Source organism: Carassius auratus, chromosome 23 (genome assembly GCF_003368295.1).
Source record: "Carassius auratus strain Wakin chromosome 23, ASM336829v1, whole genome shotgun sequence".
Classification (NCBI taxonomy): domain Eukaryota; kingdom Metazoa; phylum Chordata; class Actinopteri; order Cypriniformes; family Cyprinidae; genus Carassius; species Carassius auratus.
In genome coordinates, this window is record NC_039265.1 from 11,910,295 (window position 1) to 11,923,390 (window position 13,096).

At 36.4% G+C, this 13,096-nt stretch overlaps 1 protein-coding gene across 1 annotated transcript; it reads left to right on the top strand.

The window, feature by feature from the left end:
* Positions 1-9,111: 9,111 nt before the first annotated feature.
* On the top strand, positions 9,112-12,846 carry LOC113041334 (macrophage mannose receptor 1-like). Its single transcript, XM_026199800.1, has 5 exons — positions 9,112-9,184; positions 10,084-10,122; positions 10,460-10,822; positions 11,152-11,499; positions 12,243-12,846. The coding sequence occupies exons 2-5, from the start codon at positions 10,086-10,088 to the stop codon at positions 12,596-12,598; spliced, it is 1,104 nt and encodes a 367-aa protein (XP_026055585.1). The 5' UTR covers positions 9,112-9,184; positions 10,084-10,085; the 3' UTR covers positions 12,599-12,846.
* Positions 12,847-13,096: the final 250 nt, after the last annotated feature.

Here is a 13,096-nt window from a genome sequence, read left to right on the forward strand (position 1 = left end):
GCCAGAACTGCGTCCATGCGTTTCGAAATACTTGATGAGCCAAGGCTAAGCCAAAAGAAGAACACAGTATTGATACACTTTGCCCTCTAAAGCGTATCTAAAGGAACTTCTTGTGTCTCTTGATGATCTTAATGTGAAAATATGCATCCTTCAGATTGATCGTGACAAAACAACTGTTTGGTTGAATCTGAGACGGAATAGACTTTACCGTTAACATCTTGATTTCCACGGCAAAAAGGCAGGCCTTTCTGAACTGAATGGTGTATCCGTGACGAATTGTGCGTAACACCCATAGTGAAAATGCCGTGCAAGCACTACCCTGTGCCCCATAAAACGTAGTGGTTTCCAAGCCTCCGCCTACGTTTTATTGTGTCTAATCCTGTAGCATATCCATGGCAGGATTTAATCCAACAAGATAAACATCGGGCCACGCTGCTAGCGAGAACGCAGCAGCTGTGTGAGCCATCATAAACAGGCCATCTTAGTCAGCCTCTTGTGCCGTCCCTTAAACTCTGAAGGCTGGATTGTGCAGAGTGTCTGAGGGGGCGCTCAAGTGATAGCTCGATCCAATGATGCTAAAGGTGCCTTTGCTGCGAGACAGTCAGAGTTAGAGCACGGGGACTGCAGTGAGAGGCTTGGATGTGCATTAGCGGTTCAACAGCGCTCTCTAATGGAGGGCACAGTCCCTGATGAACAGGAAGGGAAGCGCATGCGTCAAAGTCGCTGCGTTTCGTTGTGTATAACCCTGAAGCGTATTCACGGCAGGATTTAATCCAACAAGATAAACATCGGGCCAAACCACTAGCGAGAATGCGGCAGCTGTGTGAGCCATCATAAACTGTCCGTCTTTAGCACTATTCGGACCGGACTAGTTTTCTAAACTACGTTTGAGTTTCGATTCTTACCACCTGACGTCTGAGATTTTCATGTACCAATTCGGGCGGGACTAGTATGTCCGTGTTTATTACAGAGGTGGGAGGGTCTGATTTGTGCATCTGGGCGTCACAGAGATCACGCGCTCTGTATGCGTGCATTGCATTCTTTCAGAATGATTGCCTTAGTATTATTACACAATAAATACTAAATGGCTAGTATAGCAAAACCATGTTAATGTGTGGTTCCTTTAGTTTAACGTGTTTTCCTTTTTTTATTAAATGTAATTAAAACATTATGTAACTGAGTACATAAATGAACGTGAGTAATCTTACCTGATGCTGATATTACAATAGCCGGTATTAACAGTTTATCTTGCTCTTGATTTTATTATTTGTATTATTTTTTTATTAATATCTATTTGCCGCTAAGCAAATATATCAAACATCCGCGCGGTAGAGCATCTACGGTAATTCACGTTGGCCAAAACACACAAGGAAACGCGTTGTGAAATAAAATATCACCGGCAATCACAGACATTCGCATTCGGACGGGATTAGTTTTCTCAGAGGATCACTGAGTTTGCTGAAAAACGGTAGGTAATTTGCTCTGGAATTATCACAGAGGTTGTGTGAGAAAAACACAGACGTGGCAGATTCGGACGGGATTAAAATCACAGAGTACGTCTGTGAAACGCAGATTTCTCTAACGACCCCCTGTGAAACTAGTCCCATCCGAATAGGGCTTTAGTCAGCCTCTTGTGCCGTCCCTCAAGGTTTACTCTTAGGGCAAACCTTCCTACCTCTTTCTCCAGGCCCTCTCCCACTACTCGGGCCTGGCCCTCCATCCCTCCCCCTGATCCACCTCCATTCCGCCTTCCTCAGATAAGAGCAATACATCAATCAAATCTGTAAATGATAAACTTTTTGGTATACAGACATAACAACAAAACTTTGTGCACTTATAAAATAAAGATAACAAACAAAGTGTGCTGTCTGCAGCCTTTGTCTGCACTGATCTTCATTTACAAACACATCATTAAAATTAACTGTAACTCTGTGAATACTCAATGAAGAAACATGAGAGAGATATCTATAGAAAGCTTGACATGTTTGCTTTTAAACTAAACGAGTGCCGCTAAAAACAAATATTCTGTGATAAAGTTATCCATATGAAAACAATGCAATGTCCGTTTTTCACGTCTCTCTAGACTTTTTCCAAAGACTTTTTCCAAACTATAATTCCTGACTAAATATATAATCAAGTGAAATATTAAGAAGTTTCAAAAACAATATACAATACTATACCATTCAAAAGCTAGATGTAAATAATATAAATGCAACAAATAAAGATAACTGTAACAAATTTTCCCCCCTAAATAACCTGAAAAATTTTCTCAGCTCTTTTCAACATTAATAATAATAATAATAATAATAATAATAATAATAATAATAATAATAATAATAATAATAAATAATAACAAATGTTTTTTGTGGAAAATAAGATTTCTGAAGGATTGTGTGACTGGAGTAATGATGCAAAAAAAATAGTTTGAAGGTCAGCTTTGATTGTTCCTAATAAACTGTTTAACTGCACTCCCAAGTGGATATAAAATTTGGTTGTGGGATAATTAAATATATTCTTCTCAATATCATAAACTCGTCATTATCTTTAGGACACGTCCCAAAACCATTAAAGCTGGCGGTTATCAAGCCTCTTATTAAGAAACCAAAACTAGATCCTAGTGTACTGGCAAATTATAGGCCTATTTCAAATCTTCCATTTATGTCTAAAATTTTAGAGAAAGTTGTGTCTACTCAATTGAGCACCTTCCTGCATAAAAATGATCTGAATGAAGAATTTCAGTCAGGTTTTAGGCCCCACCATAGCACAGAAACTGCACTTGTTAAAATTACAAATGACCTGCTCCTTGCGTCAGATCAAGGCTGCATCTAATTTCTAGTCTTACTTGATCTTAGTGCTGCGTTCGACACCATAGATCCTGACATACTGATAGATCGATTACAAAACTATACAGGTATTCAAGGGCAGGCTCTAAGATGGTTTAGATCCTACCTGTCCGATCGCTACCATTTTGTTTACTTAAATGGGGAGTCATCTCATTTATCATCAGTAAAATATGGAGTGCCACAAGGATCCGTCCTAGGTCCCCTTCTATTTTCAATATATATGTTGCCCCTTGGTAATATTATTAGAAAATATGGAATTAGCTTCCACTGTTATGCTGATGATACTCAGCTATATATCTCAACGAGACCAGATGAAACTTCCCAATTATCTAAGCTAACAGAGTGTGTTAAAAATGTAAAAGATTGGATGACACACAATTTTCTCGAATTAAATTCGGATAAGACAGAGATACTAATTATTGGACCAAAAAACACTACACAGAATCTTGTAGATTACAATCTGCAACTAGACGGATGTACTGTTACTTCCTCTACAGTCAGAAATCTGGGTGTTATATTAGACAGCAATTTGTCTTTTGAAAATCATATTTCCAATGTTACAAAAACTGCATTCTTCCATCTTATAAACATTGCCAAGCTACGAAACATGTTATCTGTTTCTGATGCAGAAAAGCTAGTTCATGCATTCATGACCTCTAGACTGGACTATTGTAATGCACTTCTAGGTGGTTGTCCTGCTTCGTCAATAAACAAGCTACAGGTCGTCCAAAATGCAGCAGCTAGAGTCCTTATGAGGTCAAGAAAATATGATCATATTACCCCAATTTTACAGTCTCTGCACTGGCTACCTATTAAGTTCCGTATCAGTTACAAATTATCATTACTTACCTATAAGGCCCTAAATGGTTTAGCTCCAGCGTACCTAACTAGCCTTCTACCACGTTACAACCCATCACGCACCCTAAGGTCACAAAACGCTGGACTTTTGGTCGTTCCTAGGATAGCAAAGTCCACTAAAGGAGGTAGAGCTTTCTCACATTTGGCTCCCAAACTCTGGAATAGCCTTCCTGATAATGTTCGGGGTTCAGACACACTCTCTCTGTTTAAATCTAGATTAAAAACACATCTCTTTCGCCAAGCATTCGAATAATGTATCTTTTTAATTGTGAGTGTAGTTGCATCTGTTCAAAGGTGCATTTTTATTCATTAACTTGGGTTAAACTAATTTTACTTTGTTGGATCAGCAGCTATGCTAATGATGTCTGTATTTTGTTTCTATGTTTCGCCACGGGATTTACATCCCTGGATCAGTCTGGATCCAGAACACCTGAGAAGAGATGATGCTGACCCTCAGAGGACCCCAGATGATGCTAACCTTGAATCAACAAACAGAACTAACAATTATTGCTAAATGTGTGACTGAATCATATAATAACTTAATTAATAATATTGATAGTTCATCGTCTAGCTGACTACGTCTTGTATTATTATTATTATTATTATTTTTTTAAATCCTGTCAAATGTGCACAAACTACTAGCTACTACTAAATATTGTAGAAACATAATTTTCTGTAAAGTTGCTTTGTTACGATTTATTTTGTAAAAAGCGCTATACAAGTAAACTTGAATTGAATTGAATTGAATTCTAAATAAACTACAAACATAAAATTATATACATTTATTTTGTCTTCACATTCTTTCTTGTAACTCCTCCCTCACAGTGGCACAGCTGAATGAGAGGCTCATTATGCAGCTCATTATGCAGCTCATTATGCAGGCCTTTGTCTTTGTAAATCACAATGATATTCATGATAGTTGATGCCTACTCGCATATGACTTTTACCAACAAAAAGTGTCTTAAAAAATTTAAATCAATATATTGTTTTCTGTAAGTGAGTAAATAAGATGATTTTCACATAATTTAGAAAGAAAAATTCTAGGTTACAAGCTCCAGTTCTCAAAAGTCCCGGGAACCAATGTTATTTATGTGTTGTTGTTGTTTTTTTTTTTTTTTTTTTGCCTTATTCAAGTCATTTAACATTTTTATGCGTGGTTAGTGAAAAACTAAAAATTCTCAAAAACACAATCATGTACATACATGCATTTCACATATTATTATACCCCAGTTTGTGCTGATTACAGTGAGATTAGAATTTACCCGTTTAGATATTTATAAGAAACTGAAAAAAGCACAAATGTCATGGCATGACAAAACTTCTCCAGGCCCCAAAAATACCCTTAGACTGACTCCAGAGGGTTAAAAACTATTCAGCGGAATATTCCCCTGCTAGTTACTTGAGTTGACTCCTGCTTATACTTACCTATTGTGTTTAGCTTCTCTCTCAGTGATCTGCCTTCTCCATCCCGTGGCTCCAGTTACTCTACAGTGTTACCTCGATCAGTACCTCTCGTTCTAACCATCACTGAGGTGTGTGCTCATCATCCTCCAGTTTGGTCACCCTCACCGGCAACTCTGGTCAATTCTTTTTGGCCTATATGACTTTGTTACAGAAGTTATACCAGAGACTGTTCTAGACATTCATATCACAACATCAGAAGTCTAACCTATCAGTTTTGCCTGTTGAAGTTATTTCTGTCATGTCCATAGAAAATGTTCCTGTCAGTCGTTTTAAGTTCCCCAGAGATCACTCCTGGTTACATGTCCAGTCCATGGAGAAGGTTTTTGCCTTTTTTTTAACCAGATTCATGAAGTGATTCCTGCTCGTCATGTTCATGAAGACTATTCATGTCTGTTAAGTTATGCCTTCAGAGGTTGTCCCTACCCATTATGTCTGGGCCATACAAGATGTTCCTGCCTGTCCTGTCACTCCTACAGAGGTTGTTTCTGCCAGTTGGCTCATGGTCATAGAAGGTGTTCCTACCTATCAAGTTATGGCTAGATAAAATGTTCCTGTCTGTCTTGTTTTGTCATCGGAGGTCATCCTTGCCAGTTGGGTCATGGCCATGGAGATGTGTTCCTGTTTGTCTGGTCAAGCCCTCAGACGTTGTTCCTGCTAGTTAAGTTACATCCACTGAGATCATACCAGATCTGGTGTTTCTGACGAGTCCCTCAGAGGATGTTCCTACTAGTCATCAGCCACCTGAAGAGGCCATCCTGTCAGTTTTGTCTTGTCCTTGAAGATTGTTCCTGTTAGTCTTGTCAAGCCCAAGGAGGTTGGTTCTGCTAGTCAAGGTACAAGTCAAGGTACAGTCACTGAGATCAGACCTGCTACCTGCTGCTTCTGACAAGTCTCTCAGAGGATGTTCCTACTAGTCGTGAGCCACCTGAAGAGGCTATCCTGTCTGTTTTGTCCCTTCTTTAAAGATTGTTCCTGTTTGTCTTGTCAAGCCCACCGAGGTTGTTCTTGTTAGAAATTGCCCCCACTGAGATCATACTGGATCCGCTAACTGCTGCTTCTGATGAGTCCCTCAGAGGATGTTCCTGCTAGAAGTTGTGCCACTGAGCTCATACCAGACCGGTATCTGCTGCTTCTAACGAGTCCCTCAGAGTGTGTTCCAGCTAATCATGTTTCACCTGTGGAGGCTTTCCCCAAGTATACTACTCCAGTTATGACCACTGAAGATGTTCCTGTACAGTCTGCTCAAGCAGACGTTGTGCCCTTGTTTTGTCTGGTCCTGTGTAGTTGCCTTGCTCCTTGTTTTAGTAATTTGTTTGTTTTTGCCTTTTTTGCTTTTATTTGTAAAATGTATTTAGTTTTTATAGTCCTGATTCTTGTTTTTGTTTATTCTCTAAGTTGGTTAAATTGGTACAAATTCCTTTTTACTTTACTCTTTATTAGTTACTTGGTTATATTTTCCCTTGTCTTGGGGTTAACTTGTGTTTTTGTGGAACATTGTCCTGTCTAGTCTTGTGTTCGAGTGTCCTGCCCTGGTTCTACCTGCCTGGCACTTTTTTTACTGTCGAAGTATAAAAAACGTAAATAATATTGTCATTTAAAATGTTTTGTCTTACATGGTACAATTATCATAAAAACTTCTTTGTTGTTAGATTTATTATTATAATTTTTTTAGCTAAATCTCAATTGTCATGCTATGTCTCAAGGATGTTCAATAAATTACAACTTTTATAAACTGAAAAGAAAATAATAAAATTGATAATAAAAATACCTCAGGCATAATTGTATTTTAGTGTTTTTTTTTTTTTTTTTTTTTTTTTTACCCTAAAAGCATATGAAGTTGATACATTATGACACTAAAATCTTTGTACTCTGGTGACACCATATCCTGTTATTAAACTCTCTGAACAGTTTTAATTAGTTGAAGGACCAGGAAATTGTTTTACTTTTTTTTTTTTTTTTTTTTTTTACTGCATATGTCAACTAAATATATTTTTCTATCTGTATCTTGAAAGGTAAAATGTTACAATTAGGTCTCAGTGTGAGATTGTGGGTGGGGTTAGATGAAACTGTAGGTATGGGGGCCCCTTTTGGAAATCTGCTCAGGGCCCCCAAAAAGCTGGGGCCGGCCCTGTTTACCCAGTTTATATCTGTAAGGAGTTCATTACACATTTTCCGTGTGTTAACATCTGTAATTATATTATTCGAATGTCTGACTTGATTCTTTTTAATGTATTTTGCCCCACCCCCAAACATATGATTGGACTATCAGTTGAATATCGGCAAGATTCTAAAATTCCGATTTGACTCTGAACATCCTTAGTCGGGGACACCCCTAATAATGTTAAAGCAGATGTATAGACTTACACTCGAGTGTGTGCGTGTGTGTGACTGATAAGAGCTCTGCCATTCACACCTAACATAAAATTTTCCATCAAGTCAAAAATATTCCTCCTGTTAAAAATACTGAAAAAACATCTTAATGCTGGATGTGTTTCAGGTTTTGTCTTCTCCAGATGTTCACTGCTGGACTGGAGTGCTGTGGATTATTGTGATGTTTTTATCAGCTGTTTGGACTCTCATTCTGAAGGCACCCATTCATGATGCACTGATGCAATGCTACATTTCTCCAAATTGGATGAAGAAACAAAGTCATCATGATCTGGAGGGTGAGCAATTCCTTTGAGTTTATGTTGCAAACAAGAAAATATGTTGTTTTTGTTGTTGTTTTAATCATGAACTTCATTAATTCATCAAAACTTCATTTTGATAAATTTTTCAGAAAACAAGACTAATAAAATGACATTGCATCTCCAGTAAATATTTCTTGACTTAAGAAAGTTTTTACTTGAAAACAAAACAAAATATGGCTGCTGAACAGCATGTTTGTGGTGTGACATCATCTTACGGGAAAGATATTAGATGCAAATCACTGGAATACTCCCCGGCCATAAATGATGGCAATATACTGTATTTTTGAAGGTGACGTGATATTAATTACTGTCTCATATTTGCATGTTTGACGCACTGCAACCAAATCTGAATCTGAATATTACCATGATAACATAGTAACAAACAATGTGGCAACACAGAAGATAATGTGTATCAATTCAGCTCAAACTCTGCACCACACACATCCAAAATATTATATATATATATATATATATATATATATATATATATATATATATATATATATATATATAATATTTAAGTTTACATTTACTTTATTTCAGAATCTTGCAACCGAAAAAAAAAAAAATGCTTTTTTATGATTTTAGTTTTAATTGCTCTGTTTCCAACCAGATTTTTGACCAGAATCTCTCAACAATAATAATAAAGACAAAACACAAGAGACAAAACTCTTATTGTTTTTCTGCTGATTCTGTATTTTACATGGAAGCTCCTGGATTTCTGGTTAGATTGTTGCTGTTTTTTTCCTTGTATAACAACGGCGCACATTCAAATTCTGTCCCGTATTTGATTATTCATCCCTGAGGGATACGGAGACATTCATAACTATCAGCTGCATAAAAATCTACATAAAAATATGTAAATTAAAATGGAAAATATTCAAATAAGATAAACAGAGGAAATGAGTACAGGAATAATACTAGTATTCCTTATACAATTACTCAAAATAATTAACAAAAAATATCTTGCATTCTTTCAGTACTCAGCATTTTCATCGAAGTTTCAACTTTATCTCAGATGTTTCCCTGGAGAAATAAAAAAAGGATACAAACGAGTCAACAATCCAGTCCAGAGCTGTACAATTAATGTGGAGTTCAAACATCTGAAAGCAGGAAACCCTCAGTAAAAGTGTTTCATTTCTCACTATTATTCATTTCTCTATTATAAAAGAAGGAAACAAACCTGAACAAAGAAACAAACAAGTCACAGAAAGGAGTGAAGAAGGGAGGGAACCAAAGATGGGAGGAGCAGAAAGAGAGAGGATCATGATATCAGTCTGTTCTGATAAAAGAAGAAACACAAACACACCTGAAACACAACATCTACAGGTAAGAGACTCTGAGTTATAACTTTACATTGATCATAATATGATTGATTTATCAGTGTTTATATCACATTATATTAAGCTGACCACTGTTTAACTGGTGAATGTGTGTAGTTTCCTCATTTTATCTGTTGGTATCTGGGTTTTTACAGAGAAAAACCTTCACAAGTGTTTCCTAAATGTATTTTTGTACTATATTTATTAATTAAACAAATTATACTCTATTACAAGAGCAAAACCTACTTACAACTGCAATGCAATACCAGATCATAATGTCTGTGTGAATTTAACAGCAGAAACGTGCAGCATAAAACAATACACTGTAAAAACTGATCATATTTCTTAATAATAAAACATTAAAAAGCATACAGAAAAAATCTGATAACTGTATCATACTGTGTATAACTGCTAGAAATGTAATTTTATAGTCCTTGTGTCATTGTTTCATTCATATAGTGAATTCATTATGTGGGTTTCTATTTTTAACTATATCACAATCTGTGTATTTAAGGTTGTCAGTGTTTTAATGATTTTACTGTTTCAGCAGGTTGGTATATTTGAATTATATCAGTGAGTGAAATATGTTCACAAATAATGTACAGTAAAATGTTTTACTGTGGATGCAACTTAAATCTGGAAACCTAAAATATTTCTGCTGTATTTTTTACTGTAAAATTCTGACAACCACAGCTGCTTTTACTGTAAGTTTGATGTATTTTCAGTGTATTTTCACACTGAATTGTGACACACATCAGCTTCAGGAGCTTCATGTGTGTATTTATGACTGATGTAGAATCTAATAAGCAATGATAAAGCAGAAATGATATGATCTGATGTTCTGAATCTGGTCAGATGTTCAGCGTCTGCTTCATTTATTGAGACTGATTTCTGTTTTTCCCTCAGAAATGGAGAGAATCACACTGATGTCTGTTCTGCTCACAGGTGAGTGCTTGACTAGTACTAGTGCTGATAGTTAGTGTTAGTGCTGTCACAACTAAAAGAGATCTCAGCCAACTTTCAAGTTCAAGTCGATTCAAAGAATTCAGTTTGGTCACTGAAAATCAAATCTCTGGAAATGCAGCACATTCATGTGTTCATCTTTAAAGTGCACTCAATGTTCTTCCTCTAGAGCTCCACAGTCTCACCAAATCCTGTAGAAACACTGAACGTACGACAGCACCATTCAGAGCACTTTATCAAACACATACTGAAACTCTGAGCTCTTGAAATACAGTGTGGATATAATGAGTGAGATCTGTTTGAATGTGTCTCTCCTCAGTCGTGGTCAGTTCGTCTCCGCGTCAGTATCACTTTGTGAATCAGAAGAAGAACTGGACTGAAGCTCAGAGATACTGCAGAGAGAAATACACAGATCTGGTCTCTATCAATGACATGAATGAACAGAATGACACAAATCAGCTCCTACAGAGAGAGAACAGTGCTGACCGTGTCTGGATTGGGCTGCAGGACGCATGGGTTTGGTCTCTGAATAACTCTGACTTCTACAGAGGAGATGAGTCTCAGTTTAGGAAGTGGGATCCAACACAACCAAGTGGAGATGGAGACTGTGTTTATATGAAGAGTGATGGACAATGGCATGATGTAGACTGTAGTACAACAAGATATTTCATCTGCTATAATGGTGAGATCAGCTGTATGTTTCATATCTGATTAACTTTTCACTATTAATGAACCAAACTGACACTAGTATCTTCTTTAAAGTTGCTCTTAGCTGAATTGAATGGGTTTTTGAGTAATTGATGAACTTTGCAACACTGAAACTTATTTTATTTTGAATGCTACAGAAATAAATGTGACTTAATTATGTGATTAAAACAGAAATGTTTTAAAATATTTGATACTTGAATAATGAACCACAATTGGATTTTTTTTTTTCTTGGTAAATGAGAGGAGAAAGAACATGTATTTAACTCTTTAAATAAATATCAGATTTCTCTTTCTCTTTTAAAGGCAGCAGTAAAGGATTCATCCTTGAACAGGATCATAAGAACTGGATTGAAGCTCAGAAACACTGCAGAGAGAAACACACAGATCTGGCCAGTGTGAGGAATGAGACGGAGAATAATCAGATCCAGAACATCATAAACCAGAACCTAACTTCACCTAATGAAGCCTGGATCGGTCTGTACAGATCCTGGTATTGGTCAGACAACAGCAACTTCATATTCAATCTCTGGAGCACTGGTGAACCCAATATCAGAGATGGCAATAAAAGCATCTGTGTATCAACTGGTATCAGTGATGGACGATGGACAGACGAGCGTTGTTCAGATCAGCATCTCTTTGTGTGTTATGATGGTGAGTAGATCAATCATCTGAGCTGCTGAACATCTACTTGTCAAACTACAGAAACTCTCTCATCATTACAGTGTGACTGCACTATTCCTTTAACCAGCAATTCCCAGAGTTTCTGTCAGTGAAAGTAAAAGTTGGACAAACCATTCTCACATTCACGGTTCTCTGATGTCATTTAATATTACAATATTAATTATATAATATTAATTATTCTTGTTATAAACATTAAAACAAATATTACTGTTGTTAATCTACTGCCATGTAAGTGACAATACTAATATTGATGATTTAAATACTTCAGTTTCAAACTTTTAAATCCAAAGGCTTTTGCTTTGGTGAATATTAATGGAGAGCTGTAAATTACTGTCCACAAAAAAATGGTAAATGATGTAAACTGGGTTTACACACATTGGTTTCTGAAATGTTTATTAAACTCAGTGTTAATGTGAAGCAGTATTTAATGTGAATGTAGACGCTGAAAGCACTGTTTTAGAAGCTGCTGGTGTGTAAATGAACACAGTGCCACGCTTCACTCTGAAACACAACACATCAGACTTTGATTTGATTATCACACTAAAGCTGTATCATGATTTCAGATTCATTTTGATTAACTGTGCAGCCTCATTTAAATACATACATTTTTCATTAATTATTTAGTTTCCATAAACTCAGGAAGTCTGTTTAACTCAACACTCTTCATATGAGTTCCTGTGTTTAAATGCTTCACTTTCTGTTTGTGTTTCCAGATAAACTGGTTCTGATCCGAGAGAATAAGACGTGGTCTGAAGCTCTGAGATATTGCAGAAATATGAGCATGGACCTGGTGTCGGTGGATTCGGAGCAGATGCAGCAGCGGGTGATGAATGTGACCTCGAGCGCTCTCTCTGATCACGTGTGGCTGGGTCTGCGTCACTCCTGCACAGTGGGGATCTGGTTCTGGGTCAACGGTCAGACCGTGTGCTATGATCAGTGGGCTTCTGGTTATGACAGCGGACCGGACGAATGTGATAAGACGGTCAGATCCGGAGTCATTCGAAAGAATGATACTCGCTGGATCAGCCGCCCTGAAACTGATAGATACAACTTCATCTGCATCAAGTGAGTGCTGGAGACTCACTGATTACATCTGATCCAGATTACAAATATTCAGTACTTTTAATTAGATCGCACTACATTTTAATATGCCTATAAATAGAGGACCGTTAATTTCTTATGGATTACGTTCACACAATACCAGTAAATTATTCACTCAATTATAAAGTAATCACAAAGTACTCAGAATACATTACTTAAAACGTGAAATCTAATGGATTGTTACTAAATAAAATTTTCATTATGTACTTTATAACCAGTAACAGACTTATAATATAATATAATATAATATAATATAATATAATATAATATAATATAATATAATATAATATAATATAATACACCCACTGTGAATCATATAACAGATTATGAAAATTAAATAAAGCCAATTGGACTTGATTAAAAATAATAATAATTCCAGTTTACTTGTAAAGCTCTTTTCACAATACATACCATTTCAAAACAGCTTAACTAAAAATTAATATTTCATAGTTATGATCATGAATTT